The sequence below is a fragment of the Salvelinus alpinus genome, chromosome 29 (genome assembly GCF_045679555.1).
Source record: "Salvelinus alpinus chromosome 29, SLU_Salpinus.1, whole genome shotgun sequence".
Classification (NCBI taxonomy): Eukaryota; Metazoa; Chordata; class Actinopteri; order Salmoniformes; family Salmonidae; genus Salvelinus; species Salvelinus alpinus.
This window is the reverse complement of record NC_092114.1, coordinates 2207425-2225465: the sequence shown is the minus strand read 5'-3', so window position 1 is coordinate 2225465 and position 18041 is coordinate 2207425. Positions and strand designations below refer to the sequence as shown.

At 46.0% G+C, this 18041-nt stretch overlaps 1 protein-coding gene across 1 annotated transcript in view; it reads left to right on the top strand.

Annotated features, from left to right (window-relative positions):
• Window positions 1-18041, top strand: part of klhl38a (kelch-like family member 38a) — a 69776-nt gene that overhangs the window by 36845 nt on the left and 14890 nt on the right. Inside the window, exon 2 of the mRNA XM_071374327.1 lies at window positions 10132-10323. Coding sequence (XP_071230428.1) covers window positions 10133-10323 — 191 coding nt within the window. The 5' untranslated portion in view covers window position 10132. The remainder of the gene's footprint in view (window positions 1-10131; window positions 10324-18041) is intronic.

Below are 18041 nucleotides of genomic sequence, written 5' to 3'. Positions count from 1 at the left end.
TAGAAGTAGTGAGTAAGGACCCTGGTTAGAAGTAGTGAGTAAGGACCCTGGTCTGACGTAGTGAGTAAGGACCCTGGTTAGAGTTAGTGAGTAAGGACCCTGGTCAGAAGTAGTGAGTAAGGACCCTGGTTAGAGGTAGTGAGTAAGGACCCTGGTTAGAGTTAGTGAGTAAGGACCCTGGTCTGAAGTAGTGAGTAAGGACCCTGGTTAGAAGTAGTGAGTAAGGACCCTGGTCTGAAGTAGTGAGTAAGGACCCTGGTTAGAAGTAGTGAGTAAGGACCCTGGTTAGAGGTAGTGAGTAAGGACCCTGGTTAGAAGTAGTGAGTAAGGACCCTAGTTAGAAGTAGTGAGTAAGGACCCTGGTTAGAGGTAGTGAGTAAGGACCCTGGTCTGAAGTAGTGAGTAAGGACCCTGGTTAGAAGTAGTGAGTAAAGACCCTGGTTAGAAGTAGTGAGTAAGGACCCTGGTTAGAGGTAGTGAGTAAGGACCCTGGTCTGAAGTAGTGAGTAAGGACCCTGGTCAGAAGTAGTGAGTAAGGACCCTGGTCTGAAGTAGTGAGTAAGGACCCTGGTTAGAGGTAGTGAGTAAGGACCCTGGTTAGAAGTAGTGAGTAAGGACCCTGGTTAGAAGTAGTGAGTAAGGACCCTGGTTAGAGGTAGTGAGTAAGGACCCTGGTCTGAAGTAGTGAGTAAGGACCCTGGTTAGAAGTAGTGAGTAAGGACCCTGGTCTGAAGTAGTGAGTAAGGACCCTGGTCTGAAGTAGTGAGTAAGGACCCTGGTTAGAGGTAGTGAGTAAGGACCCTGGTTAGAAGTAGTGAGTAAGGACCCTAGTTAGAAGTAGTGAGTAAGGACCCTAGTTAGAGGTAGTGAGTAAGGACCCTGGTCTGAAGTAGTGAGTAGGGACCCTGGTCAGAAGTAGTGAGTAAGGACCCTGGTTAGAGGTAGTGAGTAAGGACCCTGGTTAGAAGTAGTGAGTAAGGACCCTGGTTAGAAGTAGTGAGTAAGGACCCTGGTCTGAAGTAGTGAGTAAGGACCCTGGTTAGAAGTAGTGAGTAAGGACCCTGGTTAGAGGTAGTGAGTAAGGACCCTGGTTAGAAGTAGTGAGTAAGGACCCTGGTCAGAAGTAGTGAGTAAGGACCCTGGTTAGAGGTAGTGAGTAAGGACCCTGGTCTGAAGTAGTGAGTAAGGACCCTGGTTAGAGGTAGTGAGTAAGGACCCTGGTTAGAGGTAGTGAGTAAGGACCCTGGTCTGAAGTAGTGAGTAAGGACCCTGGTCAGAAGTAGTGAGTAAGGACCCTGGTTAGAAGTAGTGAGTAAGGACCCTGGTTAGAGGTAGTGAGTAAGGACCCTGGTCAGAAGTAGTGAGTATGGACCCTGGTTGGAGGTAGTGAGTAAGGACCCTGGTTAGAAGTAGTGAGTAAGGACCCTGGTTAGAAGTAGTGAGTAAGGACCCTGGTTAGAGGTAGTGAGTAAGGACCCTGGTTAGAGGTAGTGAGTAAGGACCCTGGTTAGAAGTAGTGAGTAAGGACCCTGGTTAGAATTAGTGAGTAAGGACCCTGGTTAGAGGTAGTGAGTAAGGACCCTGGTTAGAAGTAGTGAGTAAGGACCCTGGTTAGAGGTAGTGAGTAAGGACCCTGGTTAGAGGTAGTGAGTAAGGACCCTGGTTAGAGGTAGTGAGTAAGGACCCTGGTCTGAAGTAGTGAGTAAGGACCCTGGTTAGAGGTAGTGAGTAAGGACCCTGGTTAGAAGTAGTGAGTAAGGACCCTGGTTAGAGGTAGTGAGTAAGGACCCTGGTTAGAGGTAGTGAGTAAGGACCCTGGTTAGAGGTAGTGAGTAAGGACCCTGGTTAGAAGTAGTGAGTAAGGACCCTGGTTAGAGGTAGTGAGTAAGGACCCTGGTCAGAAGTAGTGAGTAAGGACCCTGGTTAGAGGTAGTGAGTAAGGACCCTGGTTAGAGGTAGTGAGTAAGGACCCTGGTTAGAGATAGTGAGTAAGGACCCTGGTTAGAGGTAGTGAGTAAGGACCCTGGTCTGAAGTAGTGAGTAAGGACCCTGGTCAGAAGTAGTGAGTAGGGACCCTGGTTAGAGGTAGTGAGTAAGGACCCTGGTTAGAGGTAGTGAGTAAGGACCCTGGTCTGAAGTAGTGAGTAAGGACCCTGGTTAGAGGTAGTGAGTAAGGACCCTGGTTAGAGGTAGTGAGTAAGGACCCTGGTTAGAGGTAGTGAGTAAGGACCCTGGTTAGAGGTAGTGAGTAAAGACCCTGGTTAGAAGTAGTGAGTAAGGACCCTGGTTAGAGGTAGTGAGTAAGGACCCTGGTTAGAGGTAGTGAGTAAGGACCCTGGTCTGAAGTAGTGAGTAAGGACCCTGGTCTGAAGTAGTGAGAAAGGACCCTGGTCTGAAGTAGTGAGTAAGGACCCTGGTTAGAGGTAGTGAGTAAGGACCCTGATTAGAGGTAGTGAGTAAGGACCCTGGTTAGAGGTAGTGAGTAAGGACTCTGGTTAGAAGTAGTGAGTAAGGACCCTGGTCAGAAGTAGTGAGTATGGACCCTGGTCTGACGTAGTGAGTAAGGACCCTGGTTAGAAGTAGTGAGTAAGGACCCTGGTCAGAAGTAGTGAGTATGGACCCTGGTTAGAGGTAGTGAGTAAGGACCCTGGTTAGAGGTAGTGAGTAAGGACCCTGGTCAGAAGTAGTGAGTATGGACCCTGGTTAGAGGTAGTGAGTAAGGACCCTGGTCAGAAGTAGTGAGTATGGACCCTGGTTAGAGGTAGTGAGTGAGGACCCTGGTTAGAAGTAGTGAGTAAGGACCCTGGTCAGAAGTAGTGAGTATGGACCCTGGTTAGAAGTAGTGAGTAAGGACCCTGGTTAGAAGTAGTGAGTAAGGACCCTGGTTAGAGGTAGTGAGTAAGGACCCTGGTCTGAAGTAGTGAGTAAAGACCCTGGTCTGAAGTAGTGAGTAAGGACCCTGGTTAGAAGTAGTGAGTAAGGACACTGGTTAGAAGTAGTGAGTAAGGACCCTGGTCAGAAGTAGTGAGTAAGGACCCTGGTTAGAAGTAGTGAGTAAGGACCCTGGTTAGAGGTAGTGAGTAAGGACCCTGGTCAGAAGTAGTGAGTATGGACCCTGGTTAGAGGTAGTGAGTAAGGACCCTGGTTAGAAGTAGTGAGTAAGGACCCTGGTTAGAGGTAGTGAGTAAGGACCCTGGTTAGAAGTAGTGAGTAAAGACCCTGGTTAGAAGTAGTGAGTAAGGACCCTGGTTAGAGGTAGTGAGTAAGGACCCTGGTCTGAAGTAGTGAGTAAGGACCCTGGTCTGAAATAGTGAGTAAGGACCCTGGTTAGAGGTAGTGAGTAAGGACCCTGGTTAGAAGTAGTGAGTAAGGACCCTGGTTAGAAGTAGTGAGTAAGGACCCTGGTTAGAGGTAGTGAGTAAGGACCCTGGTCTGAAGTAGTGAGTAAGGACCCTGGTTAGAAGTAGTGAGTAAGGACCCTGGTCTGAAGTAGTGAGTAAGGACCCTGGTTAGAAGTAGTGAGTAAGGACCCTGGTTAGAGGTAGTGAGTAAGGACCCTGGTCAGAGGTAGTGAGTAAGGACCCTGGTTAGAGGTAGTGAGTAAGGACCCTGGTTAGAGTTAGTGAGTAAGGACCCTGGTCAGAAGTAGTGAGTAAGGACCCTGGTCTGAAGTAGTGAGTAAGGACCCTGGTTAGAAGTAGTGAGTAAGGACCCTGGTTAGAGGTAGTGAGTAAGGACCCTGGTTAGAGTTAGTGAGTAAGGACCCTGGTCAGAAGTAGTGAGTAAGGACCCTGGTTAGAGGTAGTGATTAAGGACCCTGGTTAGAGTTAGTGAGTAAGGACCCTGGTCTGAAGTAGTGAGTAAGGACCCTAGTTAGAAGTAGTGAGTAAGGACCCTGGTTAGAGGTAGTGAGTAAGGACCCTGGTCTGAAGTAGTGAGTAAGGACCCTGGTCAGAAGTAGTGAGTAAGGACCCTGGTTAGAAGTAGTGAGTAAGGACCCTGGTTAGAAGTAGTGAGTAAGGACCCTGGTTAGAAGTAGTGAGTAAGGACCCTGGTTAGAAGTAGTGAGTAAGGACCCTGGTTAGAGGTAGTGAGTAAGGACCCTGGTTAGAAGTAGTGAGTAAGGACCCTGGTCTGAAGTAGTGAGTAAGGACCCTGGTTAGAAGTAGTGAGTAAGGACCCTGGTTAGAGGTAGTGAGTAAGGACCCTGGTTAGAAGTAGTGAGTAAGGACCCTAGTTAGAAGTAGTGATTAAGGACCCTGGTTAGAGGTAGTGAGTAAGGACCCTGGTCTGAAGTAGTGAGTAAGGACCCTGGTCAGAAGTAGTGAGTAAGGACCCTGGTTAGAAGTAGTGAGTAAGGACCCTGGTTAGAGGTAGTGAGTAAGGACCCTGGTCAGAAGTAGTGAGTATGGACCCTGGTTAGAGGTAGTGAGTAAGGACCCTGGTTAGAAGTAGTGAGTAAGGACCCTGGTTAGAAGTAGTGAGTAAGGACCCTGGTTAGAGGTAGTGAGTAAGGACCCTGGTTAGAAGTAGTGAGTAAGGACCCTGGTTAGAAGTAGTGAGTAAGGACCCTGGTTAGAGGTAGTGAGTAAGGACCCTGGTTAGAGGTAGTGAGTAAGGAACCTGGTTAGAAGTAGTGAGTAAGGACCCTGGTTAGAAGTAGTGAGTAAGGACCCTGGTTAGAAGTAGTGAGTAAGGACCCTGGTTAGAGGTAGTGAGTAAGGACCCTGGTTAGAAGTAGTGAGTAAGGACCCTGGTCAGAAGTAGTGAGTAAGGACCCTGGTCTGAAGTAGTGAGTAAGGACCCTGGTTAGAGGTAGTGAGTAAGGACCCTGGTTAGAAGTAGTGAGTAAGGACCCTGGTTAGAGCTAGTGAGTAAGGACCCTGGTCTGAAGTAGTGAGTAAGGACCCTGGTTAGAGGTAGTGAGTAAGGACCCTGGTCTGAAGTAGTGAGTAAGGACCCTGGTTAGAAGAAGTGAGTAAGGACCCTGGTCAGAAGTAGTGAGTAAAGACCCTGGTTAGAAGTAGTGAGTAAGGACCCTGGTCAGAAGTAGTGAGTAAGGACCCTGGTTAGAGGTAGTGAGTAAGGACCCTGGTTAGAGGTAGTGAGTAAGGACCCTGGTCAGAAGTAGTGAGTAAGGACCCTGGTTAGAGGTAGTGAGTAAGGACCCTGGTCAGAAGTAGTGAGTAAGGACCCTGGTTAGAGGTAGTGAGTAAGGACCCTGGTCTGAAGTAGTGAGTAAGGACCCTGGTTAGAAGAAGTGAGTAAGGACCCTGGTCTGAAGTAGTGAGTAAGGACCCTGGTTAGAAGAAGTGAGTAAGGACCCTGGTTAGAGGTAGTGAGTAAGGACCCTGGTTAGAAGAAGTGAGTAAGGACCCTGGTCTGAAGTAAAGCTGCAGTAACTCTTTCAATAGCGTGTGCCAGCTATAGCTAGCCACCATTGTCACCCACGCCTCATCTTCTATGGAGTTTGGGCGGTTGGCATCCAATGTTGTGGTGCATTACTGCCATCTACTGCACTGGAGCGCCTCCGTCTCCCACCTCTGTACCGGAGTCCTCCGTACCGGAGTCATAGACCAATAAAAGTATAAAGATGCAGGAATGCCCACATGCAGGAACATCCCAAACTTTTAGGGCGAACTGACCAAATTCACATAGAAATGTGAGTTATAGATCTGTTATTCTCATTGAAAGCCAGTCTAAGAAGCGGTAGATCTGTTCTGTGTACTCTATTTCTATGCTTCCCGTTCTTAAGTTAAAATCTTACATCTTTTACTTTAGGTTTTGTACACCAGCTTCAAACAGATGAAAATACTATATTTTTGGTTATGGAAAATATTGTGAAATATGGTTGTCTCACCTAGCTATTTGTTTAGCTGGAATGAAATGTCCGTGTACTGTATAATTGTAACGGCTGTTGGAAGGAGAGGACCAAGGTGCAGCGTGTCCATATTTATTACTGTATTATTTGATTGTCTGTGTACTGTATTATTTGATTGTGAAATATGGTTGTCTCACCTAGCTATTTCAAAATTAATGCATTTATAGTAAATCTCTCTGGATTAGAGCATCTGCTAAATGAATTAAATCTCTAAAAATATAATATTACTGTACTGTATTTAAATATTAATGTTTTACAGATGATGTTACAAATGTAAAGTTCTTTATAAAAAAAAGTATTTATTTGTTCCATTTGACTGTAAAACCGGCACCACTTCTTTCTCAGGCAGATATACAGTACGATTTTTTATGTCTGAAATTAAATCAAGTGATGATTTTAAACAAATACATGTCTGTCATTCAACAACCCCAAGGTTAGATAGTGAAAAAAAAACACACCAATCTATTCATTTCTAATCATTTCTTTAAACAATAAAATTAAATTTAACAACATAAAAAAAAGTAAAAAAATTGATATACAGTCCCTGCAAAAAGTATTCACACCCATAATTGCAGCATCACAGCAAACAAAAAGCAAAGGAAGAGGAAAATGGAAGGGAAAATGTAATGAACTTGTCTGTCGGCATTAAAGACCATCATTGGTTAAAGAAAATTGTGATCAATAAAAAAGTATACCAGTTCATTTATGGACCAAAAAATTGACAGACATGTGATGTACAGTTGAAGTCGGAAGTTTACATACACTTAGGTTGGAGGCATTAAAACTCGTTTTTCAACCACTCCACAAATGTCTTGTTAACAAACTATAGTTTTGGCAAGTCGGTTAGGACATCTACTTTGTGCATGACACAAGTAGTTTTTCCACCAATTGTTTACAGACAGATTATTTCACATATACAGTTGGGAGAACAAGTATTTGATACACTGCCGATTTTGCAGGTTTTCCTACTTACAAAGCATGTAGAGGTCTGTAATTTTTATCATAGGTACACTTCAACTGTGAGAGACGGAATCTAAAACAAAAATCCAGAAAATCACATTGTATGATTTTTAAGTAATTAATTAGCATTTTATTGCAAGACATAAGTATTTGATACATTAGAAAAGCAGAACTTAATATTTGGTACAGAAACCTTTGTTTGCAATTACAGAGATCATACGTTTCCTGTAGTTCTTGACCAGGTTTGCACACACTGCAGCAGGGATTTTGGCCCACTCCATACAGACCTTCTCCAGATCCTTCAGGTTTCGGGGCTGTCGCTGGGCAATAGGGACTTTCAGCTCCCTCCAAAGATTTTCTATTGGGTTCAGGTCTGGAGACTGGCTAGGCCACTCCAGGACCTTGAGATGCTTCTTATGAAGCCACTCCTTAGTTGCCCTGGCTGTGTGTTTCGGGTCGTTGTCATGATGGAAGACCCAGCCACGACCCATCTTCAATGCTCTTACTGAGGGAAGGAGATTGTTGGCCAAGATCTCGCGATACATGGCCCCATCCATCCTCCCCTCAATACGGTGCACTCGTCCTGTCCCCTTTGCAGAAAATCATCCCCAAAGAATGATGTTTCCACCTCCATGCTTCACGGTTGGGATGGTGTTCTTGGGGTTGTACTCATCCTTCTTCTTCCTCCAAACACAGCGATTCAACCATAATGACCAGGGAGGTTTTCCAATGTATTTATTCTGGGTAAAAATTAAATAAGAAGCAAACATTGAATATCCCCTTGAGCATGGTGAAGTTATTACTTACACTTTGGTTGGTGTATCAATACACCCAGTCACTACAAAGATACAGGCGTCCTTAACTCAATTACCGGAGAGGAAGGAAACCGCTCAGGGATTTCCCCATGAGGCCGATGGTGACTTCAAAACAGTTACAGAGTTTAATAGCTGTGATAGGAGAAAACTGAGGATGGATCAACAACATTGTAGTTACTCCACAACACTAACCTAAATGACAGAGTGAAAAGAAGGAAGCATGTATAGAATACATTTTTTCCTGAACATGCATTAAGGCACTAAAGTAGAACTGCAAAATATAAAGCAAAGAAATGTACTTTATGTCCTGAATACAAAGCATTGTGTTTGGGGCAAATCCAACACATCACCGATTACCACTCTTCATATTTTCAAGCATGGTGATGGCTGCTTCATGTTATGGATATGCTTGTCATCGACAAGGACTAGGGAGTTGTTTAGGATAAAAATAAACTGAATAGAGATAAGCACAGGCAAATTCCTAGAGGATAACCTGGTTCAGTCTGCTTTCCAACAGACACTGGGAGACAAATGTACCTTTCAGCAGGACAATAACCTAAAACACAAGGTAAAATAACACTGGAGTTGCTTACCAAGAAGACAGTGAATGTTCCTGAGTGGTTACAGTTGACTTAAATCTGCTTGAAAATCTATGGCAAAACTTGAAAATGGCTGTCTAGCAATGATCAACAACCAACTTGACAGAGCTTGAAGAATTAAACAAATAGTAATGTGCAAATATTGTACAATCCAGGTGTGGAAAGCTCTTAGAGACTTACCCAGAAAGACTCACAGCTCTTAGAGACTTACCCAGAAAGACTCACAGCTCTTAGAGACTTACCCAGAAAGACTCACAGCTGTAATCGCTGCCAAAGGTGCTTCTACAAAGTATTGACTCGGGGGTTTGAATACTGACAGTAAATAAGATATTTCTGTATTTCATTTTCAATAAATGTGCCAACATTTTCTAAAAACGTATTAACTTTAGCGTATTGTGTGTACAGTCGTGGCCAAAAGTTTTGAGAATGACACAAATATTAATTTTCACAATGTTTGCTGCTTCAGTGTCTTTAGATATTTTTGTCAGATGTTACTATAGAATACTGAAGTATAATTACAAGCATTTCATAAGTGTCAAAGGCTTTTATTGACAATTACATGAAGTTGATGCAAAGAGTCAATATTTGCAGTGTTGCCACTTCTTTTTCAAGACCTCTGCAATCCTCTGTCTTTCACATCCTCTCCTCCTCTCATAAATCCGCCCTGGAATGCTGTCAATTAACTTCTGGGCCACATCCTGACTGATGGCAACGCTTGGAGTTTGTCAGAATTTGTGGGTTTTTGTTTGTCCAACTGCCTCTTGAGGATTGACCACAAGTTCTCAATGGGATTAAGGTCTGGGGAGTTTCCTGGCCATGGACCCAAAATATCGATGTTTTGTTCCCCGAGCCACTTAGTTATCACTTTTGCCTTATGGCAAGGTGCTCCATCATGCTGGAAAAGGCATCGTTCGTCACCAAACTGTTCCTCGGTGGTTGGGAGAAGTTGCTCTCGGAGGATGTGTTGGTACCATTCTTTATTCATGGCTGTGTTCTTAGGCAAAATTGTGAGTGAGCCCACTCCCTTGGCTGAGAAGCAACCCCACACATGAATGGTCTCAGGATGCTTTACCTTTGGCATGATACAGGACTGATGGTAGCGCTCACCTTGTCTTCTCCGGACAAGCTTTTTTCCGGATGCCCCAAACAATCGGAAAGGGGATTCATCAGAGAAAATGACTTGACCCCAGTCCTCAGCAGTCCAATCCCTGTACCTTTTGCAGAATATCAGTCTGTCCCTGATGTTTTTCCTGGCGAGAAGTGGCTTCTTTGCTGCCCTTCTTGACACCAGGCCATCCTCCAAAAGTCTTCGCCTCACTGTGCGTGCAGATGCACTAACACCTGCCTGCTGCCATTCCTGAGCAAGCTCTGTACTGGTGGTGCCCCGATCCCCACAGCTGAATCAACTTTAGGAGAAGCCTCCTTCACAACAATTGAACCGCTCTCCTTGAAGTTTTTGATGAACCGATAAATGGTTGATTTAGGTGCAATCTTACTGGCAGCAATATCCTTGCCTGTGAAGCCCTTTTTGTGCAAAGCAATGATGACGGCACGTGTTTCCTTGCAGGTAACCACGGTTGACAGAGGAAGAACAATGATTCCACGCACCACCCTCCTTTTGAATCTTCCAGTCTGTTATTCGAACTCAATCAGCATGACAGAGTGATCTCCAGCCTTGTCCAATTAATTGCAAATCATCTGATCACTCTTCATAACATTCTGGAGTATATGCACAAACTGAGGCAGCAGACTTTGTGAAAATGTATATTTGTGTCATTCTCATATTTATATTGAACAAAAATTGACCCCAAAACTGGTAAAATGCTCATAAAACCATTCAATACAGTTATTCTCCCTCCCTCTCTCCCTTTAACAGAATGGCTCTCTGTGCGTCCCTGAAGACCCTTGAGGTGTTCCCGTTTAGAGACCCAGAGCTGTCTTCCCTCCTGCTATCCCAGCTGAACAGCCTGAGACAGGAGAGGATCCTAACTGACGTGCTGCTCTGTTCAGAAAACACAGAGATCCCCTGCCATAGGAACGTACTGGTGTCCTCCAGCCTATACTTCAGGTCAGCTACAATACAGTACAAACTCATTGATTCATTATACAGAGAGTAGAAGACAACCCGACTACAGAAACTCACCTAACACGACTACAGAACTCACCTAGCACAACACGACTACAGAACTCACCAAACACAACACGACTACAGAACTCACCTAGCACAACACGACTACAGAACTCACCAAACACAACACGACTACAGAACTCACCAAACACAACACGACTACAGAACTCACCAAGCACAACACGACTACAGAACTCACCAAGCACAACACGACTACAGAACTCACCTAGCACAACACGACTACAGAACTCACCAAACACAACACGACTACAGAACTCACCTAGCACAACACGACTACAGAACCTCACCAAACACAACACGACTACAGAACCTCACCAAACACAACACGACTACAGAACTCACCAAACACAACACGACTACAGAACTCACCAAACACAACACGACTACAGAACCTCACCTAGCACAACACAACTACAGAACCTCACCTAGCACGACACGACTACAGAACCTCACCAAACACAACACGACTACAGAACTCACCTAGCACAACACGACTACAGAACTCACCTAGCACAATACGACTACAGAACTCACCAAACACAACACGACTACAGAACCTCACCTAGCACAACACGACTACAGAACTCACCTAGCACAACACGACTACAGAACCTCACCTAGCACAACACGACTACAGAACTCACCAAGCACAACACGACTACAGAACCTCACCAAGCACAACACGACTACAGAACTCACCTTGCACAACACGACTACAGAACCTCACCAAACACAACACGACTACAGAACCTCACCAAACACAACACGACTACAGAACTCACCAAACACAACACGACTACAGAACTCACCAAACACAACACGACTACAGAACCTCACCTAGCACAACACGACTACAGAACCTCACCTAGCACGACACGACTACAGAACCTCACCAAACACAACACGACTACAGAACTCACCTAGCACAACACGACTACAGAACTCACCTAGCACAATACGACTACAGAACTCACCTAGCACAACACGACTACAGAACTCACCTAGCACAACACGACTACAGAACTCACCTAGCACAACACGACTACAGAACCTCACCTAGCACAACACGACTACAGAACCTCACCTAGCACAACACGACTACAGAACTCACCAAGCACAACACGACTACAGAACCTCACCAAGCACAACACGACTACAGAACCTCAACTAGCACAACACGACTACAGAACTCACCAAGCACAACACGACTACAGAACTCACCTAGCACAACACGACTACAGAACCTCACCTAGCACAACACGACTACAGAACTCACCAAGCACAACACGACTACAGAACCTCACCAAGCACAACACGACTACAGAACCTCACCTAGCACAACACGACTACAGAACTCACCAAGCACAACACGACTACAGAACTCACCTAGCACAACACGACTACAGAACCTCACCAAGCACAACACGACTACAGAACTCACCTAGCACAACACGACTACAGAACCTCACCAAACACAACACGACTACAGAACTCACCTAGCACAACACGACTACAGAACTCACCAAACACAACACGACTACAGAACCTCACCTAGCACAACACGACTACAGAACTCACCTAGCACAACACGACTACAGAACTCACCTAGCACAACACGACTACATAACTCACCTAGCACAACACGACTACAGAACCTCACCAAACACAACACAACTACAGAACTCACCTAGCACAACACGACTACAGAACTCATCAAGCACAACACGACTACAGAACTCACCTAGCACAACACGACTACAGAACTCACCTAGCACAACACGACTACAGAACTCACCAAGCACAACACGACTACAGAACTCACCAAACACAACACGACTACAGAACTCACCAAGCACAACACGACTACAGAACCTCACCTAGCACAACACGACTACAGAACTCACCTAGCACAACACGACTACAGAACTCACCTAGCACAACACGACTACAGAACCTCACCAAGCACAACACGACTACAGAACCTCACCTAGCACAACACGACTACAGAACTCACCAAACAGAACACGACTACAGAACTCACCTAGCACAACACGACTACAGAACTCACCAAACACAACACGACTACAGAACTCACCAAACACAACACGACTACAGAACTCACCTAGCACAACACGACTACAGAACTCACCTAGCACAACACGACTACAGAACTCACCAAGCACAACACGACTACAGAACTCACCAAACACAACACGACTACAGAACTCACCAAGCACAACACGACTACAGAACCTCAACTAGCACAACACGACTACAGAACCTCAACTAGCACAACACGACTACAGAACTCACCAAGCACAACACGACTACAGAACCTCACCAAGCACAACACGACTACAGAACCTCACATAGCACAACACGACTACAGAACTCACCAAGCACAACACGACTACAGAACCTCACCAAGCACAACACGACTACAGAACCTCAACTAGCACAACACAACTACAGAACTCACCAAGCACAACACGACTACAGAACTCACCAAGCACAACACGACTACAGAACTCACCTAGCACAACACGACTACAGAACCTCACCAAGCACAACACGACTACAGAACTCACCTAGCACAACACGACTACAGAACCTCACCAAACACAACACGACTACAGAACTCACCTAGCACAACACGACTACAGAACTCACCAAACACAACACGACTACAGAACTCACCAAACACAACACGACTACAGAACTCACCAAACACAACACGACTAGAGAACCTCACCTAGCACAACACGACTACAGAACTCACCTAGCATAACACGACTACAGAACTCACCAAGCACAACACGACTACAGAACTCACCTAGCACAACACGACTACAGAACTCACCTAGCACAAAACGACTACAGAACTCACCTAGCACAACACGACTACAGAACTCACCTAGCACAACACGACTACAGAACCTCACCTAGCACAACACGACTACAGAACCTCACCAAGCACAACACGACTACAGAACCTCACCTAGCACAACACGACTACAGAACTCACCAAGCACAATACGACTACAGAACTCACCAAACACAACACGACTACAGAACCTCACCTAGCACAACACGACTACAGAACTCACCAAGCACAATACGACTACAGAACTCACCAAACACAACACGACTACAGAACTCACCAAACACAACACGACTACAGAACTCACCAAGCACAACACGACTACAGAACTCACCTAGCACAACACGACTACAGAACCTCACCAAACACAACACGACTACAGAACTCACCTAGCACAACACGACTACAGAACTCACCAAACACAACACGACTACAGAACCTTACCTAGCACAACACGACTACAGAACTCACCTAGCACAACACGACTACAGAACTCACCTAGCACAACACGACTACATAACTCACCTAGCACAACACGACTACAGAACCTCACCAAACACAACACGACTACAGAACTCACCTAGCACAACACGACTACAGAACTCACCAAGCACAACACGACTACAGAACTCACCTAGCACAACACGACTACAGAACTCACCTAGCACAACACAACTACAGAACTCACCAAGCACAACATGACTACAGAACTCACCTAGCACAACACGACTACAGAACTCACCTAGCACAACACGACTACAGAACTCACCAAGCACAACACGACTACAGAACTCACCAAACACAACACGACTACAGAACTCACCAAGCACAACACGACTACAGAACCTCACCTAGCACAACACGACTACAGAACTCACCTAGCACAACACGACTACAGAACTCACCTAGCACAACACGACTACAGAACCTCACCAAGCACAACACGACTACAGAACCTCACCTAGCACAACACGACTACAGAACTCACCAAACACAACACGACTACAGAACTCACCAAACACAACACGACTACAGAACTCACCAAACACAACACGACTACAGAACTCACCAAACACAACACGACTACAGAACTCACCAAACACAACACGACTACAGAACTCACCAAACACAACACGACTACAGAACTCACCTAGCACAACACGACTACAGAACTCACCAAGCACAACACGACTACAGAACCTCACCAAGCACAACACGACTACAGAACCTCACCAAGCACAACACGACTACAGAACCTCACCAAACACAACACGACTACAGAACTCACCTAGCACAACACGACTACAGAACCTCACCAAACACAACACGACTACAGAACTCACCTAGCACAACACGACTACAGAACTCACCTAGCACAACACGATTACAGAACTCACCTAGCACAACACGACTACAGAACTCAACTAGCACAACACGACTACAGAACTCACCAAACACAACACAACTGCAGAACTCACCTAGCACAACACGACTACAGAACTCACCTAGCACAACACGACTACAGAACTCACCTAGCACAACACGACTACAGAACTCACCAAAACACAACACGACTACAGAACCTCACCTAGCACAACACGACTACAGAACTCACCAAACACAACACGACTACAGAACTCACCAAACACAACACGACTACAGAACTCACCTAGCACACCACGACTACAGAACACACCTAGCACAACACGACTACAGAACCTCACCTAGCACAACACGACTACAGAACTCACCTAGCACAACACGACTACAGAACCTCACCAAACACAACACGACTACAGAACTCACCTAGCACAACACAACTACAGAACTCACCAAGCACAACACGACTACAGAACTCACCTAGCACAACACGACTACAGAACCTCACCTAGCACAACACGACTACAGAACCTCACCAAACACAACACGACTACAGAACTCACCTAGCACAACACGACTACAGAACCTCACCTAGCACAACACGACTACAGAACTCACCAAGCACAACACGACTACAGAACCTCACCAAGCACAACACGACTACAGAACTCACCTAGCATAACACGACTACAGAACTCACCAAACACAACACGACTACAGAACCTCACCAAGCACAACACGACTACAGAACTCACCAAGCACAAGACGACTACAGAACCTCACCAAGCACAACACGACTACAGAACTCACCAAGCACAACACGACTACAGAACCTCAACTAGCACAACACGACTACAGAACTCACCAAGCACAACACGACTACAGAACTCACCAAACACAACACGACTACAGAACTCACCTAGCACAACACGTCTACAGAACTCACCAAACACAACACGACTACAGAACTCACCTAGCACAACACGACTACAGAACTCACCAAGCACAACACGACTACAGAACTCACCAAACACAACACGACTACAGAACACACCTAGCACAACACGACTACAGAACCTCACCTATTACAACACGACTACAGAACTCACCAAACACAACACAACTACAGAACTCACCTAGCACAACACGACTACAGAACTCACCTAGCACAACACGACTACAGAACTCACCTAGCACAACACGACTACAGAACCTCACCTAGCACAACACGACTACAGAACCTCACCAAGCACAACACGACTACAGAACTCACCAAACACAACATGACTACAGAACTCACCTAGCACAACACGACTACAGAACTCACCTAGCACAACACGACTACAGAACCTCACCAAACACAACACGACTACAGAACCTCACCTAGCACAACACGACTACAGAACCTCACCAAACACAACACGACTACAGAACTCACCTAGCACAACACGACTACAGAACTCACCTAGCACAACACGACTACAGAACCTCACCAAGCACAACACGACTACAGAACCTCACCTAGCACAACACGACTACAGAACTCACCAAACACAACACGACTACAGAACTCACCAAGCACAACACGACTACAGAACTGTCTGTCTGTGGGGCACGTGTGTGTGTGCTTATGAATGGGATTGTGAGGGATGGTGAATATGTGTAGGAGGGCGGGAGAGAATGGGTGTGTGGAGGCATAGGTTATATGTTGTGTGTGAATGAAGGAGAATGGATGAGTTACTTGATGGATTGATGGGTGTAAGTATATCTAAGAGGAAGGGAGGGTGTGAAAAGATAAGAGGTTGGGACAAACTTGGCTTTGGTGGGGTAAAGGGGGGAGGGTGGGACAAGCTTGGCTTGGGTGGGAGGGTGGGACAAGCTTGGCTTGGGTGGGGTAAAGATGGGAGGTTGGGACAAGCTTGGCTTGGGTGGGGGGTTGGGACAAGCTTGGCTTTGGTGGTGTAAAGAGGGGAGGTTGGGACAAGCTTGGCTTGGGTGGGGTAAAGGATGGGAGGTTGGGGCAAGCTTGGCTTGGGTGGGGTAAAGGGGGGAGGGTGGGACAAGCTTGGCTTGGGTGGGGTAAAGGGGGGAGGTTGGGGCAAGCTTGGCTTGGATGGGGTAAAGGGGGGAGGGTGGGACAAGCTTGGCTTGGGTGGGGGGTTGGGACAAGCTTGGCTTGGGTGGGGTAAAGGGGGGAGGGTGGGACAAGCTTGGCTTGGGTGGGGTAAAGGGGGGAGGGTGAGACAAGCTTGGCTTGGGTGGGGGGTTGGGACAAGCTTGGCTTGCGTGGGGTAAAGGGGGGAGGGTGGGACAAGCTTGGCTTGGATGGGGTAAAGGATGGGAGGTTGGGGCAAGCTTGGCTTGGGTTTCGGTAAAGGGGGGAGTAAAACTGGACAGATTAAGAGAGGATGTCGAGTCATTATTATTCTTTGTTTGCCATCATAGCTAAAATTCAATGGTGGTTATTGGTGAGAGTGGAGATGTGTTCTATGTGATGGATTGGGACATTCTGAAAGGATTCAGACCCCCTTGAGTTTTCCCACATTTTGTTACGTTACAGCCTTATTCCAAAATTGATTAACTAGTCTTATTTCCTCATCAATCTACACACAATACCTTGTAATAACAAAGCAAAACCATTTTTTTTAGAAATTATAGGACATTTATAAAATAAATTATCCTACTTATGTATTATTTACTCAGAATCCCTGAGATGACAAGGTAAAAATCTGTCGTTCTGCCCCTGAACAAGGCAGTTCCCTGGTAGGCCGTCATTGTAAATATGAATTTGTTCTTCACTGACTTGCCTAGTTAAATAAAGGTAAAAATAAATAAAAGTATTCAGACCCTTTACTCAGTACTTTGTTGAAGCACCTTTGGCAGCAATTACAGCCTTGAACTTCTTGGGTATGACACTACAAGCTTGGCACATCTGTATTTGGGGATTTGGGAGTTTCTCCCGTTCTTCTCTGCAGATCCTCTCAAGCTCTGCCAGGTTGGATGGGGAGTGTCGCTGCACATCTATTTTCAGGTCTCTCCAGAGATGTTCGATCGGGTTCAAGTCCGGGCTCTGGCTGGGCCTCTCAAGGACATTCAGAGAAATGTCCCAAAGCCACTCCTGCATTGTCTTGGCTGTGTGCTTAGGGTTGTTGTCCTGTTGGAAGGTGACCCTTCGCCCCAGTCTGAGGTCCGGAGTGCTCTGGAGCAGGTTTTCATCAAGGATCTCTCTGTACTTTGCTCTGTTCATCTTTGCTTCGATCCTGACTAGTCTTCCAGTCCCTGCCCCTGAAAAACATCCCCACAGCATGATGCTGCTACCACCATGCTTCGCCTTAGGGATGGTGCCAGGTTTGTGAGAGTCTTGAGGTGCCTTTTG